General features: G+C 43.6%; 1 protein-coding gene across 7 annotated transcripts in view; it reads left to right on the top strand.

Moving 5' to 3' along the window:
• Positions 1 to 20705, top strand: part of LOC139547568 (ATP-binding cassette sub-family C member 5-like) — a 51245-nt gene that overhangs the window by 26294 nt on the left and 4246 nt on the right. For 6 of the 7 annotated variants that reach the window (XR_011669548.1, XM_071356473.1, XM_071356475.1 and 3 more), the window contains 8 exons: positions 3849 to 4052; positions 4296 to 4439; positions 4609 to 4705; positions 5319 to 5503; positions 7618 to 7764; positions 9448 to 9577; positions 12776 to 13058; positions 20347 to 20533. Coding sequence is in view for 6 of the 7 variants with exons in the window: in XM_071356473.1 (XP_071212574.1) it covers positions 3849 to 4052; positions 4296 to 4439; positions 4609 to 4705; positions 5319 to 5503; positions 7618 to 7764; positions 9448 to 9577; positions 12776 to 13058; positions 20347 to 20533 (1377 nt within the window). In the remaining variant the exon portion in view is untranslated. The remainder of the gene's footprint in view (positions 1 to 3848; positions 4053 to 4295; positions 4440 to 4608; positions 4706 to 5318; positions 5504 to 7617; positions 7765 to 9447; positions 9578 to 12775; positions 13059 to 20346; positions 20534 to 20705) is intronic. The other variant, XM_071356477.1, reaches the window with a different exon arrangement.

Consider the following 20705-nt stretch of genomic DNA (forward strand, 5'->3'; position numbering starts at 1 on the left):
TCGCCTCTTCACTATTGACGTTGAGACTGGTGTTTTGCGTGTACTATTTAATGAAGCTGCCAGTTGAGGACTTGTGAGGCGTCTGTTTCTCAAACTAGACATTTAATGTCCTTGTCCTCTTGCTCAGTTGTGCACCGGGGCCTCACACTCCTCTTTCTATTCTGGTTAGAGACAATTTGCGCTGTTCTGTGAAGGGAGTAGTACACAGCGTTGTACGAGAGCTTCAGTTTCTTGGTCATTTCTCGCATGGAATAGAGCTTAATTTCTCAGAACAAGAATAGACTGACGAGTTTCAGAAGAAAGGTCTTTGTTTCTGGACATTTTGAGCCTGTAATCGAACCCACAAATGCTGATGCTCCAGATACTCAACTAGTGTAAAGAAGGCCAGTTTTATTGCTTCTTTAATCGGGCACACATTTTCAGCTGTGCTAACATAATTGCAAAAGGGTTTTCTAATGATCAATTAGCCTTTTTAAAATTATAAACACGTGGAATTTTACTGCGGTCATGACTCATGTGGCGGTAATACTGTCACCGCAATAGCCCTACTCCGCACTTAAAAATGTCCCATAAAATGTGTTGTTTTTCACTGCATCAGGGTAGCATACACATACGTTTTGGCTTAACAGCGTTCAGTGTGTGGGTTCAACATTTAAACAGCATTTATATGTAACACAAATGAGCAACAGGTGCCTAAATCAAGGTTGCTGCCAATCAGGGATGTTGGCTGTACTCAATATTGTTTTTAAAGGATGTGATATTATCTTCAACTGGAGCACCTTCATAAGGGCGGACTGGGACAAGAATCTGGCCCTGGCATTTTATCCACAACAGCCCACATCACTGCGCGCGCTGTCAACTCACCCCCCATACACACACACCCATTCCCCACACATATACCCTACACCCAGACCCAAGACAACCCTACTTACACAGGCAGCAAACACAAAACACACACATATATATATATTGACTCCACACACATTCACTCCTTCACACTCTTCACATATGCTGCTGCCATTCTGTTCATTGTCTATCCTGATTGCCGAGTCACTTTTACCCCTACCTACATGTACATATTACCTCAACTACCTTGTACACCTGCACATTGACTCGGTACCACAACTCCTTGTATATAGCCTCCTTATTGTTATTTTATTGTGTTCCTTTTTTATACTGAACAAAAATATAAATGTATCTTGCAACAATTTCAAAGATTTTACTGAGTTACAGGTCATACAAGAAAATCAACCAATTGAAATGAATTAATTAGCCTCTAATCTATGGATTTCACATGACTGGGAATACTGATATGCATCTGTTGGTCACAGATACTTTTTTTTTTTTTAAAGGTAGGGGCATGGATCCAGTGGTGGAAAAAGTACCATATTGTCAAAAGTAAAGTAAAGATACCTTAATAGAAAAATTACTCCAGAAAAAGTGAAAGTCACCCAGTAAAATACTACTTGAGTAAATGTCTAAAAGTATTTGGTTTTAAATATACTTAAGTATCAATAGTAAATGTAATTGCTAAAATGTACTTAATAAGTATCAAAAACACAAGTATAAATCATTTCAAATTCCTTATATTAAGCAAAGCAGATGGACACATTTTCTAGTTTTTTAAATGTATTTATGGATAGCCAGGGGCACGCTCCAACTCAGACATCATTTACAAATGAAGCATGTGTTTAGTGAGTCCGCCAGATCAGCGGCAGTAGGGATGACCAGGGATGTTCTCTTGATAAGTGTGTGAATTAGACCATTTTCCTGTCCTGATAAGCATTCAAAATGTAACTAGTACTTTTGGGTGTCAGGGGAAAATGTATGGAGTTAAAAGTACATACTTCACCACATTCCTGAAGAAAATTAAGAGTAAAAGTTGTCAAATATTAATAGTAAAGTCAAGTACAGATTACCCCAAAAAAACACTTAAGGTAGTACTTTCAAGTATTTTTACTTAAGTACTTTACACCACTGCATGGATCAGAAAACTAGTCGTCTGTCACCGTATCACTGTGCATTCAAATTGCTATTGATAAAATGCAATTGTGTTCGTTGTCCATAGCTTATGCCTGCCCATACCATAACCCCATCGCCACCATGGGGCACTCTGATCATAATGTTGACATCAGCAAACCGCTTGACCACACGACGCCATACACGTGGTCTGAGGTTCTGAGGCCAGTTATACTTACTGCCAAATTCTCTAAGATGATGATGATGTTGAAGGCGGCTTATGGTAGAGAAATTAACATTAAATTCTCTTCCAACAGCTCTGGTGTACATTCCTGCAGTCAGCATGCCAATTGCACACTCCCTTAAAACATCTGTGGCGTTTGCACATTTTAGAGTGGCCTTTTATTGTCCCCAGCACAAAGTGCACCTGTGTAATGATCATGCTGTTTAATCAGCTTCTTGAAATGCAACACCTGTCAAGTGGCTGGATTATCTTGGCATGGGAGAAATGCTCACTAACAGGGATGTAAACAAATTTGTGCACAACATTTTAGCAAAATTAGCTTTTTTGTGCGTATGGAACATTTCCGGGATATTTTATTTCAGCTCATGAAACATGGGACCATTGTTTGGAAAGGCCTCTTAAGTAAGCATTTCATGGTGAAGTGTACACCTGTTGTATTTGGCGCACGTAAGAAATAAAATTTTAACTGACTTGACGACATCTTTATGTGCACTAACTAATATCATAGGCTAATTAGGTCGGGGTTCATCACCCAAGGAAGTTAAATCTCAAAACATGAACTAGATAGCTAACTCCTAAATAATACCCACTGCTGGTAGTAGTCATGAGTTCATCCATTATTACATTTGTGGTCCGAATAAAACTTTGCAGTTGAAGGCTACTACCCGTGACACCTATAGGTCTATGCCCTCGCAATGGCCGTTGCGCATTTCTTGTGAGCGCCGCTCCAAATCTCAAAGCCATATCAAATATCTTGGTTGTAAAATAGTAGCTGTTGAGAAAAATATATATCTACAGCAGGGCCCCAGCAAAACAGGCACAGGGGCAGGGCACCATCTTTCATTACAGCAATCATGTGTGACCAAATCATGGTTTTAGCTGCCCAAACGATAGTACGATTTGAGTGAGGTGACAATGTAGAATGTGCTTTTTCGAAGTTCATAGGCACCCTTTCCGTTTTTTTTACGGTCCATGATCTTGGCTGTCTAACTGATTAGAGTCGGAGCAGGTCTTTTTGCTGATGCCGTGATTGACTTTGAAATTGACTTTGTGTGAGCTCAGCCTATCAGAAGACCGGGACGGCCTATCTTGGTAGGTGGGCTGGGTGTTGCCTACTGATCAGCCAAAGGCTCATTTATAGATTAGTATAACAGAGAAATTGAGCAACAAATTGGAAAACAGATCTTGACACACTGCTTGCTTAACCCGGAAGTCAGCCAAACCAATGTGTCGTAGGAAACACCATACAACTGGCGACTGAGGTCTGCGTGCAAGTGGCTCGGCCGCCACAAGGAGTCGCTAGAGTGCAATGGGACAAGGACATGCCGGCCAAACACTCCTCTAACCCGGATGATTCTGGGCCAATTGTGCGCCGCCTATGGGTCTCCCGGTCGCGGCCGGCTGCGACACAGCCCGGGATCGAACCTGGATCTGTAGTGATGCTTCTAGCACTGCACTGCAGTGCATTAGACTGCTGTGCCACTCGGCAGGCCATGTTTGTCCATTTTTAACAAGTCCACCCAACTGAAAAATGGTCCAGCCCATCTGGCATTTGCCACAATTGCCAGATGGCCAATCCACCCCTGCACCTTCATATGTATTGTTATTATATTAATCGATCAATGAGTCTGTTATGTCTCCTCAGATCGGAGAGCGTGGCGCCAACCTGAGTGGCGGGCAACGCCAGCGGATCAGCCTGGCGCGTGCCCTGTACAGTGACCGAGCCATCTACATCCTGGACGACCCGCTCAGTGCACTGGATGCCCACGTGGGCAACCACATCTTCAACAACGCCATCAAGAAGCAGCTCCGCCACAAGACCATCGTCTTCGTCACTCACCAGCTGCAGGTGAATACTTAATACATTTTATATTGTTTGCAAAGCACTACATAAGATTCATAGGCAGAAGGTCTAGATAAGCTACATAAGGTCTTGTATTAACCTTAAGAAGCAATTATTTGCTATATAATTGTTTGGTAGGACTTCTCTCATGGATAGGTTGGGCCCCACCTTTACTTATGACGTTCAGGGAGGGGGAATTATATCTCACTGTGTGTGTGTGTGTGTGTGTGTGTGTGTGTGTGTGTGTAGTACCTTGTGGACTGCGATGATGTCATCTTCATGAGGGAGGGCAGTATCACGGAGCAGGGCAGCCACGAGGACCTGATGCGTCTCAATAGAGACTACGCAGCCATGTTCAACAACCTACAGCTGGGAGAGACGCCCTTCCTGGAGGTGAGAGGCACAGTGTGTATGTGTGTATAGACTGTTGTGCTAAAAGAAATGTCCACCACTGATGTCTTGTTTAAATTTAGTTTGCATATGTCATGTTTATTGAGTGTGGTCTATATTGTGGTTGTATTGTGGTTCACGTTACTTGTAACATGTCATTGTTCCTCAAAAGGTGCCAACTAACAAGTCTGGGAACTCCTTAAAGAAACCCCCAGAGAACACAAAGTCTGGATCTGTAAAGAAGGACAAGCCTGTTAGCAAAGACAACGGTACGGAACCCTTGTACTAGCCACAGAGTGTGTGCGTGCGTATGTGTGCATGCATGCAGACTACTGGTGTGTGTGTGTGCTCGTGCTTCGGGGATGTGTGGGGCTGTATCTCAAATGTTTTAATTGGCTTCCTGTCCTCAGCTCCTTTCCCTCAGTCATAACCACGAAGTGCTTGATGAATGAGAGCCATGTGGTGGAATGTTATCCATCCTTTATAGCTTCTAGTGCTTTAGTAGAAAAGGAGAACGTTAAGGAGTATTGAGACAGAGGACAATGCATTATGTCTGCAAAACCGTCCTCACAAAGCCACGAGCAAAGTTGACCAAAATAACCATCACACTTGTAATACACAAGACAGCATTTAATACACAACTTGTTTATTATGTAAATAATTGTCGTCCTGTCATGGACATATGAGTGAAGTTCATAATTGTTTCCACAATTAGTACCGGTATGAACGCTTTTCCGCAGAGTTCAGTGCTATTCTGCCAATTAGAAAATGTCACCCACCATAACCTCGTTCCCAGCTGCTAGGTGGGCGGAAGTGTCTGGGAACGAGATTCCACCCAGCGCAACCTCTCTCAATCAACCTCCCTCCCTCCTTGTCCCCCAGGCCAGCTGATGCAGGTGGAGGAGCGTGGGCGGGGCTCAGTTCCCTGGTCTGTGTACGGCGTCTACATCCAGGCCTCGGGTGGAGCGCTGGTTTTCCTCCTAATCCTGGCCCTCTTCGTCCTCAACGTGGGCAGCACGGCCTTCAGCAACTGGTGGCTCAGCTACTGGATCAAGCAGGGCAGCGGGGTGAGTGGCACAGGTGGCATTGGGTGGCAGGGTTTGCATCGAGTGGTAGGGTTGGGGGAGGGTCAATGTAGTTTCAGTGTAGTTGTCGATTCTGGAAGCGAATTAGATTTGAGAGTAGAAAATCTGACTGGAAAGTGAATGGCACTTTTGAATTTCAATGAATCCATTTTATATACTCTGAGTTGGAACATTTAAAAAAACATAAGTGTTGATTTGGAAAATAAACTTTATTGTTTACAACGGTGTTGCCTTTGATCCGTCTTATTTAGTTTAGATTTATTTTTAAATCGATATGACAGTGATGTGAATCTATGTTCCGGATCACAGTTTTCCCCAATGCCGTTGGTTGTGGGTCAATTCCTTTTCTATTCAGTCAATTTAGGAGATTCATTGGAATTCCATTTTAAGAATTGGAAAGAGAATGTGTTGACAAATCCAATCTTCAAGAGAGAACCTGATTACTTACCGAGATTCGTTTTTTAGACTTTGTTTACGCCTCAACTTTTTTGGGGGGGTAAGTTCAACATTCTGGAAAACTGCCAGAAAAGTACAAACTGAACTTGTCTTTGTTAGAAACTGTAACGACAATAACTCAGGAGTAGTAGTCGTTAAACTCCCCAACACTAGTAACTGACAGTTTTCACACACTAGTGTTGGTGTGTGAGTGATATATGGACATAAGCTACTCAACTAATCAGTGGTGAGAGCAGGTGTAAGGGGAGCGGTATACTTAAATATTGAATGTGTAAATTTGATCTTGATCATTGACTGTGTGTGTGTGCGGTGTTGCTGGGGGGTTAGATTTAGTATATTCTTATCTGTGTACACTACCAGTCAAAAGTTTGGACACACCTACTCATTCCAGGGTTTTTCTTTATTTTTACTATTTTCTTCATTGTAGAATAATAGTGAAGACATCAAAACTATGAAATAACACATATGGAATCATGTAGTAACCAAAAAAGTGTGGAACAAATCAAAATATATTTGAGATTCTTCAAAGTAGCCACCCTTTGCCTTGATGACAGCTTTGCACACTCTTGGCATTCTCAACCAGCTTCACCTGGAATGCTTTTCCAACAGTCTTGAAGGAGTTCCCACATATGCTGAGCACTTGGCTGCTGTTCCTTCACTCTGCGGTCCAACTCATCCCAAACCATCTCAATTGGGTTGACGTCAGTTGATTGTGGAGGCCAGGTCATCTGATGCAGCACTCCATCACTCTCTGAGGAGACAGACTGTTTACCTTGCCCTTTGAACTGAATAACAGCTCGCTGGATGGGCAACTTAAGGGTCAGTAGACAAACTGCTCTTCCAAGGACTTCCCAATGCCTCTACCAGAGCCCCTCCCCCATGCATTCACCTGCCAGAGAGAGAGGCTGTTAGAGCAATTCATTTGTTTCATATAATGCTTTTCCAGATGCTCCTCTAACCATTGTCATTCAGTGCTTTTAGGGGTTAAGGGCCTTTCAAAGGCACAACAGCAGAAGATACCTGGGGTCAAAAAGAAGCCATTAGCCTGGGCCTCCCAAGTGGAGCAGCAGTCTAAGGCACTGCATTGCGGTGCTAGAGGCGTCACTACAGACCCGGTTTCGATCCTGGGATGTGCCGTAGCCGGCCGTGACCAGGAGACCCATTAGGTGCCGCACAATTGGCCCAGTGTCGTCCGGGTTAGGGGAGGGTTTGGCCCGGCCGGGATGTCCTTGTCCCATTGCGCACTAGCAACCCCTGTGGCGGGCCGGGCGCATGCACACTGACAGGGGCGCCACTAGTACAATGTTTTCTCCGACACTTTAGTGCGGCTGTCTTCCGGGTTAAGCGAGCAGTGTGTCAAGAAGCAGTGTGGCAGGGTCGTGTTTTGGAGGACGCATGGCTCTCGACCTTCGCCTCTTCCGAGTCCGTATGGGAGTTGCCGCGATGGGACAAGCCTGTAACTACCAATTGGATATCACGAAATTGGGGAGAAAAACGGGGTAAAAAGTAACCAAAAAAAGCCTTCTTGTCGCCAGGTCAACTCCCACCTTTTATTGACTGACCTGGGATTTGAACCATCAACCACCCCCCAGAATACTCCCTTATCTGAGTATTGAATATGTTGTCCTGTGTGTGTGTAGAATACCACAGTGTTGGTGGGGAACAGTTCGGTGGTGAGCGAAAGCATGAGGGACAACCCCCTGATGCAGCACTACGCTGGAGTCTACGCCTCGTCTATGGGTGTCATGCTGCTGCTCAAACTCCTGCGCGGCATCATATTTGTCAAGGTAAAGGATCAGATAAGCATTTCACTGTAAGGTCTACTACACCTGTTGTATTTGGCGCATGTGACACATAAAATTTGATTTGATTTTGTTGTGCTTGTTCTGTCTGGCATTGTGTGTTTGTGTATAAACTCAGAGAGATTACGCCAAAGGACTGACGGATGAATCTTAGTAAACTAAACTACTTAACTAAAATAGATCATGTATAAAGTACACTGAACAAAAATATAAACGCAACATGCAACAATTTCAAAGATTTTACTGAGTTACAGTTTATTTAAGGAAATCAGTCAATTGAAATAAATTCATTAGGCCCTTATCATCTATAGATTTCACATGACTGGGCATAATATGCATCTGCTGGTTTTTTTTAAAAGGTAGGGGCATGGATCAGAAAACCAGTCAGTATCTGGTGTGACCACCATTTGCCTCATGCAGCATATCCTTCGCATAGAGTTGATCAGGCTGTTGATTTATGGTCTGTAGAATGTTGTCCCACTCTTCAATGGCTGTGCGAAGTTGCTGGATTATAACGGGAACTGGAACACACTACTGTACACGTTGATCCAGAGCATCCCAAACATGTTCAATGGGTGACATGTCAGGTGAGTATGCAGGCCAAGAACGGGGATATTTTCAGCTTCCAGGAATTGTGTACAGATCCTTGCGTGTATTATCATGCTGAAACATGAGGTGATGGCGGTGGATGAATGGCACGACAATGGGCCTTAGGATCTCGTCACGGTATCTCTGTGCATTCAAATTGCCATTGATGAAATGCAATTGTGTTCGTTGTCTGTAGCTTATGCCTGCCCATACCATAACCCCACCATGGGGCACTCTGTTCACAATGTTGACATCAGCAAACTGCTTGCCCACACGACACCATACACGTGATCTGCGGTTCTGAGGCCGGTTGGACGTACTGCCAAATTCTCTAAAATGACGAAGGCGTCTTATGGTAGAGAAATTAGCATTATCTGGCAACAGCTCTGGTGGACATTCCTGCAGTCAGCATGCCAATTGCACACTCTCTCAAAACTTGAGACATCTGTGACATTGGGTTGTGTGACAAAACTGCACATTTTAGAGTGGCCTTTTATTGTCTCCAGCTTCTTGATATGCCACACCTGTCAGGATTATCTTGTCAAATAATACATTCTCACTAACAGGGATGTAAACAAATGTGTGCACAAAATTTGAGAGAAATAAGCTTTTTGAGCGTCTGGATCTTTTATTTCAGCTCATGAAACATGAGACCAACACTTTACATCCTACGTTTATATTTGTGTTCAGTGGAGTATGGTCACATCTGCCTAAAACATTTGAGCTATGTGATATAGCTCAGTCTCCCGGGTGGCGCAGTGGTCTAGGGCACTGCATCGCAGTGCTAGCTGCGCCACCAGAGTCTCTGGGTTCGCGCCCAGGCACTGTCGCAGCCGGCCGCAACCGGTAGATCCGTGGGGCGACGCACAATTGGCATAGCGTCGTCCGGGTTAGGGAGGGTTTGGCCGGTAGGGATATCCTTGTCTCAGTATGTAAAAATGTAATAAAATGTATGCACTCTACTGTAAGTCGCTCTGGATAAGAGCGTCTGCTAAATGACTAAAATGTAAATGATATAGAAAAAGGATTAAAAGGATTAAAAATCCAAAAATAGAATGACTACTATTATTGTACCCTCAGGGCACTTTGAAAGCTTCGTCCAGGCTGCACGAGGAGCTCTTCAGGAAGATTCTCCGCAGCCCCATGAAGTTCTTTGACACCACACCCACTGGACGGATCCTCAACCGCTTCTCTAAAGACATGGACGAGGGTATGGACCACCTGGAGCAGTCAATGTCAACAGCGAAGAGGTGACTCCGGGATGCTGGCCTTCTAGGCAGAGTTGCACAGAAAAAGCCATATCTCAGACTGGCCAATAAAAAGAAAAGATGGGCAAAAGAACACTGGACAGAGGGCCAGCTAGAAGGCAGAGGGCTGTCTAGAAGGCCAGCATCCCGGAGTCACCTCTTCACTGTTGACGTTGAGACTGGTGTTTTGAGGGTACTATTTAATGAAGCTGCCAGTTGAGGACTTGTGAGGCATCTGTTTCTCAAACTAGACACTCTAATGTTCTTGTCCTCTTGCTCAGTTGTGCACCGGGGCCTCCCACCCCTTTTTCTACCCAATTCCGTGATATCCAATTGGTAGTTAGTCTTGTCCCATCGCGGCAACACCCCTATGGACTCGGAAGAGACGACGGTCGAGAGCGTCCTCCGAAACATGACCCTGCCAAGCACGCACTGCTTCTTGATACACTGCCTGCTTAACCCGGGAGCCATCCACACCAATGTGTCGGAAGAAACACCATCTCGTGGGTCTCCCAGTCACGACTGGCTGTGACACTCCAGAGGCCTGCCTAGGCCTACTTCTATGCGTAATTAAGTGCATGTCCTTACTCAAGTTTGATTGGAGCGCTCCATACCAAAGACAATTAATAAATTGACAACTCGTAAATGGAATGAAATAAACAAACTCTTTGCTCACGAGTGTAGCCTAGGTTGTGCGCTCTGCAAACAACGTGTCCACTCCAACGATGACAACGGTAAGACTGTAATAATAATATTTTGAAATTACCGCAACAAACATTGTAATTCGAAATTATGGGATTTAACAGTAAATGTACTACTGGTGATACTAGTGTGCCATCCCCGCGGCATCCGCAATGGATTAGTCCACTGAGACAGATGTGAATCAGACAGGTGTCTCGTGTGCCATATACAGTGGGGAGAACAAGTATTTGATACACTGCCGATTTTGCAGGTTTTCCTACTTACAAAGCATGTAGAGGTCTGTAATTTGTATCATAGGTACACTTCAACTGTGAGAGACGGAATCTAAAACAAAAATCCAGAAAATCACATTGTATGATTTTAAGTAATTAATTTGCATTTTATTGCATGACATAAGTATTTGATCATCTACCAACCAGTAAGAATTCCGGCTCTCACAGACCTGTTAGTTTTTCTTTAAGAAGCCCTCCTGTTCTCCACTCATTACCTGTATTAACTGCACCTGTTTGAACTCGTTACCTGTATAAAAGACACCTGTCCACACACTCAATCAAACAGACTCCAACCTCTCCACAATGGCCAAGACCAGAGAGCTGTGTAAGGACATCAGGGATAAAATTGTAGACCTGCACAAGGCTGGGATGGGCTACAGGACAATAGGCAAGCAGCTTGGTGAGAAGGCAACAACTGTTGCCGCAATTATTAGAAAATGGAAGAAGTTCAAGATGACGGTCAATCGCCCTCGGTCTGGGGCTCCATGCAAGATCTCACCTCGTGGGGCATCAATGATCATGAGGAAGGTGAGGGATCAGCCCAGAACTACACGGCAGGACAATGACCTGAAGAGAGCTGGGACCACAGTCTCAAAGAAAACCATTAGTAACACACTACGTCGTCATGGATTAAAATCCTGCAACGCACGCAAGGTCCCCCTGCTCAAGCCAGCGCATGTCAAGGCCCGTCTGAAGTTTGCCAATGACCATCTGGATGATCCAGAGGAGGAATGGGAGAAGGTCATGTGGTCTGATGAGACAAAAATAGAGCTTTTTGGTCTAAACTCCACTCGCCGTGTTTGGAGGAAGAAGAAGGATGAGTACAACCCCAAGAACACCATCCCAACCGTCAAGCATGGAGGTGGAAACATTATTCTTTGGGGATGCTTTTCTGCAAAGGGGACAGGACGACTGCACCGTATTGAGGGGAGGATGGATGGGGCCATGTATCGCGAGATCTTAGCCAACAACCTCCTTCCCTCAGTAAGAGCATTGAAGATGGGTCGTGGCTGGGTCTTCCAGCATGACAACGACCCAAAAAACACAGCCAGGGCAACTAAGGAGTGGCTCCGTAAGAAGCATCTCAAGGTCCTGGAGTGGCCTAGCCAGTCTCCAGACCTGAACCCAATAGAAAATCTTTGGAGGGAGCTGAAAGTCCGTATTTCCCAGCGACAGCCCCGAAACCTGAAGGATCTGGAGAAGGCCTGTATGGAGGAGTGGGCCAAAATCCCTGCTGCAGTGTGTGCAAACCTGGTCAAGAACTACAGGAAACGTATGATCTCTGTAATTGCAAACAAAGGTTTCTGTACCAAATATTAGGTTATGCTTTTCTGATGTATCAAATACTTATGTCATGCAATAAAATGCAAATTAATTACTTAAAAATCATACAATGTGATTTTCTGGATTTTTGTTTTAGATTCCGTCTCTCACAGTTGAAGTGTACCTATGATAAAAAATTACAGACCTCTACATGCTTTGTAAGTAGGAAAACCTGCAAAATTGGCAGTGTATCAAATACTTGTTCTCCCCACTGTATATATTTTTTAATATTTGCCACTGCTCGACTAAAAAATCTTGGGCGACCAACAGCCTATCAGGCAAACAATCGACCAATCGATTAAATGGGGTCAGCCCTAATTTGCCAACACATGGCTAACAGATGCTCCTAGGGAAAATGTTTTTGGAGTTACCTTTCTAGCTAATAGGCTAGAGGCATGTTATTCATTTATTTTGTCCCTGGGCAAGAAAAGGTTGAAAACCCCTGGTCTACAGGAACAGCTAGCATGCTAGCTATTCCCATAGACTTCCAGTCATTGCGTTGACGCTAGTTAGCATTTGCACTAATTCTAATTGGCAACTTCCTTCAAACTGCACGCAGAGACGTACAAATGTTATCCATGAGTTCATCTGACTCTGGGGTAGTAGATAAAGGTCTTCATTGCCAAAATCCCAAACTATAACTTTAACATGAAGCTGCTATTGTTCTTGTGCATTATTATTGTACTGTAACAATGTATATGAACAGATTGTTCCTTACAGAGCAATTTCCTACTGACTTTGTAACAGTAATGATAGTAATGAAGTTGAGTGTTTTTAGTGATTACACAAGTGGAATAAGTAATAGTCACTGAACTATCTGTCTTCTTGTCTTTTCTCTCTCTCCCCCCGCTTCCTCCCTCCCAGTGGACACGCGGCTGCCGTTCCAGGCAGAGATGTTCATCCAGAATGTCATCCTGGTCTTCTTCTGCCTGGGCGTGATCGGCAGCATCTTCCCCTGGTTTCTAGTGGCTGTGGGCCCCCTGGTGCTGCTCTTCACCATGCTCCACATGGTGTCGCGCGTGTTCATCCGAGAGCTCAAGCGCCTGGACAACGTCACCCAGTCGCCCTTCATCTCGCACATCACCTCCAGCATCCAGGGCCTCTCCACCATCCACGCCTACAACAGGGGCCACGAGTTCCTGGACAGGTGAGCTGTCGACGTGTATGGTGAAGTTGCCTCTAGACACTAATCTTGGATCAGTTTCACATTTTTTCCACTAATTGTTAAAGGGATAGTTTGGGATTTTGGCAATGAAGCCCTTTATCTACAGTACTTTGCCAGAGTCAGATGATGTGGATACCATTTTTATTTATCTGCATCCAGTATGAACGAAGTTGGAGGTAGTTTCAAGAGCCAATGCTAACTAGCTTAGCTCAAAGACTGGAAGTCTTTGGGTACAGCTAGCATTCCTAATGCTAGTTCACATTGGGTTGCTAAACTAAATAACTTCATACCAGAGATGTTGAGTCACATGACTTGGACTCTGATACTACTCGAGTCACACATTTTGAGACCTGAAACTTTGACTTTGCGAAAAGAAAAAGCACATGCCACTCGACTTTGACTTGAGCATCTATGACTCGGGACTTAACTTGAACTTGAGCTGTATGACTCGAGACTCGGGAGACTTGTTTAGATTTCCCCATCCCAAAAGGGCATCACCTTCCATTCATCCTCTTGCAGCACCTTCTGTTATTAGCCAACCAACCTCCACAGACTTCAACGCAGATCCAGTGGGCAGGGGGGGCCAACAACAACACTCGACTCTAATTGGAGATTTTTAGCTGAAGTGAGGTAATGTTCTCGAACTTGCTAGCTTGCAATGGGTCCCCCCTATCATTTGTGTCTGAAGTGGACAGCAAGTTCAGATTTTTGTTTTTAACATCCCTATGTATCAAATCAAGCTTTATTTATTCAGCACATTTCAGACATGGTAATTTCCAATAAAGTTGCATTCATCAAGGACTCGTCAAGTCAATTAGTCTTCAGCACAAGGGAGGAGGTTTGGGTGCAAAAGAGAATGTGTAGCAAGACTGCTCCTGATGAAGTTCTCGGAGGCTATTTCTGGGCATTCACCCAAGAAAGTGAAGGTTCTATCCTGGGTATTATCTGCTAACACATACACACACACACACACAAAAAGTGGGATGCATGCCAGAAAAGCCACTACAAACACTAAACAATACATTAATTGCACTATAACGGTGACAAACGGTGCCGACAAACTGTTAGGGCCTACATATAGCTGTCGCAACAGTAGTCCCAACACCTTACCACTGCTACACCTGGCTATCAGCGGAGCCTTGTCTGGCAGTGAAACCGTTCATTCAGCCTCATTTACTGTCTATTAAAAAAACATAGCTGATATGGCTGACTTGCTTAAACAAATGTGGTTTCTACTGACAATTGAGATGTACAAACTATGGCATAAGGGGACGACAAGCGGCAATCCGTAATTTCGATTAAGACAATGAGCGAGCGACGACGGACGTAGTCAATATAACTTTGTTCAGCACTTTTGAAATGTACAGCAACAGAATTCAGAACATGGGCTGTTCTTACAATGTTCTCCCTGTTAACCAAGTCAGAACCATTGGATAAATAAAAGGGGCATATAAGCAGACAATGAAAGCTCTTACAATATTCAATGATTATCTTTCTCTAAAACAGGTTATAGGCTACATGTGCACCACCAAGTCAGAACAGTAAGAGGTGAAAATAGACCAAATTAATAGGGTGAGGCACATTGAACGCTGTTTGGGTCTTTGCGTGTCTCAAAAGATATGTCAAATAACACTATTTGACGCGTTAAATAAGCTTTTAATTTGACACGTCAAATAACACAATTCTATTATAGAATGTTGTATGTGCTGAATTTGCAAGTGCAAGCCAAGTGCCACCACTACTATCAGTAGCACTGTCAAAGCGGAACAAAAAAAAGTCTGCAAACTAGCACACACCGGCCACAAACGATTCACAATATCACGTTGGTGAAAATAGACCCAATTATTAGGGTGAGGCACATGGGCTACTAACACAACATACACTTAGTATTACTTTCTTAGCTACAGTATACATATCTCCCTGGCATATTGTATCATTTTTACAGCAGCATAACGTTATAAGACTTTATTGGACTCACCTTGTGCTGTGCTCACTTAAACAGGAAGGTGGAGTGGCGGTCCTTTGTGGGCAAACTTTGTCATCAAAGTCTGACATTCTCTGGATTTATGGTGGGAACTCTTGGGGGGGGGGGGAACACACAGCTACTCCACTGAATAGCAGACTAATGTTACTGATTGCTTTGCAATGCTTGCAGTTAGCCACTGATACCTTCCAAACCACTCATTCTTACATTTTCGATTTCCAACTTGTTGTGTAATATTAATGTCCAATAGCCGATGAGTACCGATACGTTTTATCTATAATTTCTCTTCATTATTTCTCTTCATATGACAAGGATTAAAAAGTATTTGCCAGTAGATTGTTGACATGATTCATGATGATGACTGCAAGCTAAGATTTTGAAGGTAAGACGTTGACATGATCAGTCCAATCAAAGGTACTATACATATAACATGATTTGACGTCATTTTATCCGTGGCCAATGACCTTGAGCCTTCTTGGAAGGACTCTTCTAATGTAACTCTATGGCGGGACCCAAATGGCTGAAATGTTCGATGTCTACTCTTACTAAGGACTTACACTTGGCCTGTGACGTAGTGTCCCCATGAGTGACAGAACACTGAGCCAATCACGGCGCAATGTTCCCATTTCCTGCTGGCTTGCCCCACCACCACAGAAAGCACTGAGCTATGCTGAAACACCTGCATTTTGGAGCTGCTTTACTCAAGAAAACAAAAAAGAGACCATGGATGTATGCAGCTTTATTAACTTAATGATATATTTTTTAACATTGTTTGCAAACTGATATGTGACACGTATTAATGCCAAAATAACATCCAAAATAGGCAAGTGTAAAGTGTGCTCGCCATCTGGTCTTGGTCAGTACCCATACTGCAGCATTCTGTATGTTTTGCAGTTGACCAATGGCTTTCTTGGTTAGACCAGACAGGAGATCATTACAGTAGTCAAGCCTGCTTGTAATGAAAGCATGGACGAGTCTCTCTGTATCAGCCTGAGAGAGAAACGGCAGCACCGTGGCAATGTTCCTCAGGTGGTAAAAAGCTGTTTTGGTCACGTTCCTAATGTGTGATTTGAAATTGAGTTCAGAATCTAAAATAACACCTAGGTTTTTTTTACCTGTAGGCATACTGTTAAAACATTTATAAATAGAAATGTATCTAAATACATAAAGACAAATTACCTACTGAATAATATTAGGTTTCTTAAATATGAATTCAACAAAAAAATATGGGGAGATTATAAAATCTCCATCATATAACAAAATGTTGCAATTTCTTTGTTTGAAAGGTATTTTCTAGCTTTGAATACCAGAAGAGTGAGATGATGAGCTGTACAACACAAATCATCCACAGCAAAAAGCTATCACCAATTCCATAATGTCAGACCTGATTGTGGATTGCAACATGCCCCTGTCCATAATTGAACACGAGCTTTAGTCACTTTTTGTTAGTGGTTGATAGCAAATACGCCCAGTCTGTCGCAGAGCCATAACCTCCAAGATTGACAACCTGGTTGCCGACTGGCAGACACAACTCAAAGACCAGATGACACAAGCTAACCACGTCTTTGTCACGGTAGACATATGATCTGACAGAAAGATGAGAGGATTCCTTGGGGTCACCGCCCACTGGATTGAAATGGAGAATGAAGTCCAATCTGCTGGAATGTAATCGCTTTAGAGGATCACACACGGGAGCGAATATGCAAGCAGTTTGCAGGCATCTGTGACGAGTAGGGGATCAACCACAAGCTAGATGACATTATGTGACAATGCAGCTAACATGAAAACGACGTTCACAGTGTGCTTCTCAAGTGAAGAAAAGGCTGTCCATGATGATCACCACCTAGATGATCCAGACATATGGAATAACCTGGAAGTTGAAGAACAGGAGACCATCGACAATACTTTCAGAAAGAATTGTCATCAACAACATTTACAGTGATTTGCACATACATTGCAGCTAGTGGAGGGGGACGGGTTGAAGGAGACTGAAGTTGTCTTTCCAGCTCATTCTAAAGTGTCTAAGATTAGCTCATTGCTCCACACTAGCACCACTTTAACAGAGGTGTTTGGAGTGAGGGGAACTACTGCTGCATGAACGTGTTGGGACACCATTCTGTACATACATCTGGCCCTTTTTTGGACACTGTGTTAACAAACCTCCAAACAAGCTTCAACACCATATAAACACTCCTTCCGTGACCTCCAACTGCTCTTAAATGCCAGTAACGCGAAATGCATGCTCTTCAACCGATCACTGCCCACACCCGCCCGCCCGACTAGCATCACTATTCTGTACGGTTCTGACTTAGAATATGTGGACAACTATAAATACCTAGGTGTCTGGCTAGACTGTAAACTCTCCTTCCAGACTCACATTAAGCATCTCCAATCCAAAGTTAAATCTAGAATCGGCTTCCTATTTCGCAACAAAGCATCCTTCACTCATGCTGCCAAACATACCCTCGTAAAACTGACTATCCTACCGATCCTCGACTTCGGCAATGTCATTTACAGAACAGCCTCCAACACTCTACTGAGCAAATTGGATGCAGTCTATCACAGTGCCATCCTTTTTGTCACCAAAGCCCCATATACTACCCACCACTGCGACCTGTATGCTCTCGTTGGCTGGTCCTCGCTATATATTCATCGCCAAACCCACTGGCTCCAGGTCATCTATAAGTCTTTGCTAGGTAAAGCACCACCTTATCTCAGCTCACTGGTCACGATAACAACACCCACCCATAGCACGCGCTCCAGCAGGTATATTTCACTGGTCATCCCCAAAGCCAACACCTCTTTGGCCGCCTTTCCTTCCAGTTCTCTGCTGCCAATGACTGGAACGAATTGCAAAAATCACTGAAGTTGGAGACTTATACCTCCCTCACTAACTTTAAGCGTCAGCTGTCAGAGCAGCTTACCAATCGCTGCAGCTGTACACAGCCCATCTGTAAATAGTCCATCCAACCAACTACCTACCTCATCCCCATATTTGTTTTTCTGCTCTTTTGCACACCAGTATTTCTACTTGCACATCCTCATCTGCACATATCACTCCAGTGTAAATAGCTAAATTGTAATTACTTCACCACTATTGGCCTATTTTATTGCCTTACCTCCTTACTTCATTTGCACACACTGTATACAGATCTTTCTATTGTGTTATTGACTGTACGTTTGTTTATCCCATGTGTAACTCTGTGTCGTTGTTTTTGTCGCACTGCTTTGCTTTATCTTGGCCAGGTCGCAGTTGTAAATGAGAACTTGTTCTCAACTGTTCTCAACTGGTTAAATAAAGGTGAAATAAAAAAAAGATCTAAAAAAAACTCCACACTAGCACCACCTTTACAGAGGCGTTTGAGGGTGTTTGGAGTGAGGGGGAACTCCTGCTGCAGTGAGCGTGTTGGAACTCCAGACTGAGGCAGGTGACATCAGTGCTCCCATTACACGACTAGTTGTCGGATGCTTGAAGAGGAGGAGCATAAGGAAGTCCTATTTTTATTGACAGGTGTGGAAACTACTGAAAGAGTTGGCCGACTTTCTTCAGCCTTTTGCAGAAACCACAGACATTACCCAAGCACAGAAGTTGTCACATCCGGTGCGATGGTTCCTTGCATTATTTCCCTACACCATCATCTGGAGATGCAGGAACCACAAGTGAGCTACTGACCTGGTTCATAGTCTCCAGGCATCACTGCACAGGAGATTTCTTTGAATCTTCATCAATGCCAAGATGGCAACCTTCTCAGACCATCAGTCCATCTTCAAGCAGCTGTGCTAGATCCATCCTTTACACTGATGTGCCTGGAACAACACATTCTGGTGGATGATGGAATTAAGGACAAGGTGACTGAAATGGTGAAAGGTGCGTGTCTTTTTATCATAAGAACAGTCAAAGTTTACCAATATAACTAATACTTAGCTTAATTAATTGAATTTATACAACATTTTAATTTAAATGGTAAACTACTAAAAATAATAAGACTAACCTTTTTTGTTTCTGTCTTTAAAAAATATATATTTTAATTTTGCAAGAGGCTTCAGAGACTGGGCAACCTGTGGATCCAACCACCACTGAGGAGGAGGACTGTTTTCTGGGAGAGGAGTCAGGGGTGTTTTCAGCATATCGCTAAAGACAAAGGAGAGAAGTGTGTGGCCACTCCAGCATCTCAGTTCAGCCACTATCTTGACATTTGCGAAGGACAGAACAAACTCTGGGCTGTTCAGAAACACAATTCTTCCACTGTTGTGGAACTGTGGCGATGTGGGTCTTGGCAGTTCCTGCATCAATTGCTCCTGTGGAGCTTGTGTTCAACCATACTGCTCTGATTGTTGCACTTGTTGTTATTGTATAGTCACAATACAACTTTTTGGATCGTTTTTTGTTGTTGTTGAAAACTTACCAGCCTTAAGACTAAAATGATTGCCATTGGTGCCATTTGTATTGCCTTTCTATCAGTATTAGTAATCAAAAATAAAAAATCTAACATGATCTTTGACTCAAGTTTGTTATATAGTGTACTAGTAGTGTAAGAAAAACAGGAAATAAAAATAATTGCATTAAAATTGGCATAAAACACTTGAGTTGATTACTCGGAACTCAAAATTGGGGAATTGTGACTTGACTCGACCTGAGCTGTGGAACTTTACTTGAGACTTGCCCATTATTACTTGGGACTTGAATTAAGACTCGAAGGTTAAGAGTTGAGACTTGCTTAGGACTTGCAAAATCGTGACTTGGTCCCATCCCTGCTTCATACTGGATGCAGAGACATAAAAATTGTGTCCATGAGTTAATCTGACTCAGGGGAGAAGTTAAAGGTCAGTGTGGGGTGAGTGGAAGCTGATCCTAGATCTGTACTGGAAAACATGCTCCACCAAACCCCTCGGATCAGTCTTGTTAAAGATGCACTATGGAAGTTTAGTCTATAATTGTTCACGTCACATGTTCGCTTGAATGTTGTCTCTGTGGTTCATATATGATGTCATATTATTCCAATTATTATCTCATGAAATCACACAAATCCTTAGTTCTAGGCAAACCGATATGCCTTTGTTCGTGAGTATGGGGAGGCTTTACCCTTTCTGTACAGTCAGGTCATTTATGTCTATTCTGTCCATTTAGGGCATCAGTTTTGGCTCAAGAGCACCCCCAGAGACAAAGTTCCACATAGCCCTTTTTTAAGTATCCTAGTTCCTTGATGACTAAAGCAAGAAACCAAGCATCCAAAAGTTGAACTTTTTCTCAAGGTTCCCGTCTGTCTGTCTGGTTGTGGTCTCCAGGTATCAGGATCTCCTGGATCAGAACCAGGCCCCTTTCTACCTGTTCAGCTGTGCCATGCGCTGGCTGGCCGTGCGGCTGGACGTCATCAGTGTGGCTCTGATCAGCATCACAGCGCTCATGATAGTCCTCATGCATGGACAGATCCCTACGGCCTACGCCGGCTTGGCCATCTCCTACGCCGTGCAGGTCAGTGCTCCTCCTATTAACAAATCTGTCACTACGGGAGGGGGGAATCTTACCTTTCACTTAAATTCTCAATGGAGAATGATGGGGGCATCCATACAATTTTCCCAATTTTATGGCCAAATCAACTGAAATAATGTTCGGTTTGACGTTACTTAAAGGTGATTTGGTCTTC

Source organism: Salvelinus alpinus, chromosome 21 (genome assembly GCF_045679555.1).
Source record: "Salvelinus alpinus chromosome 21, SLU_Salpinus.1, whole genome shotgun sequence".
Classification (NCBI taxonomy): Eukaryota; Metazoa; Chordata; class Actinopteri; order Salmoniformes; family Salmonidae; genus Salvelinus; species Salvelinus alpinus.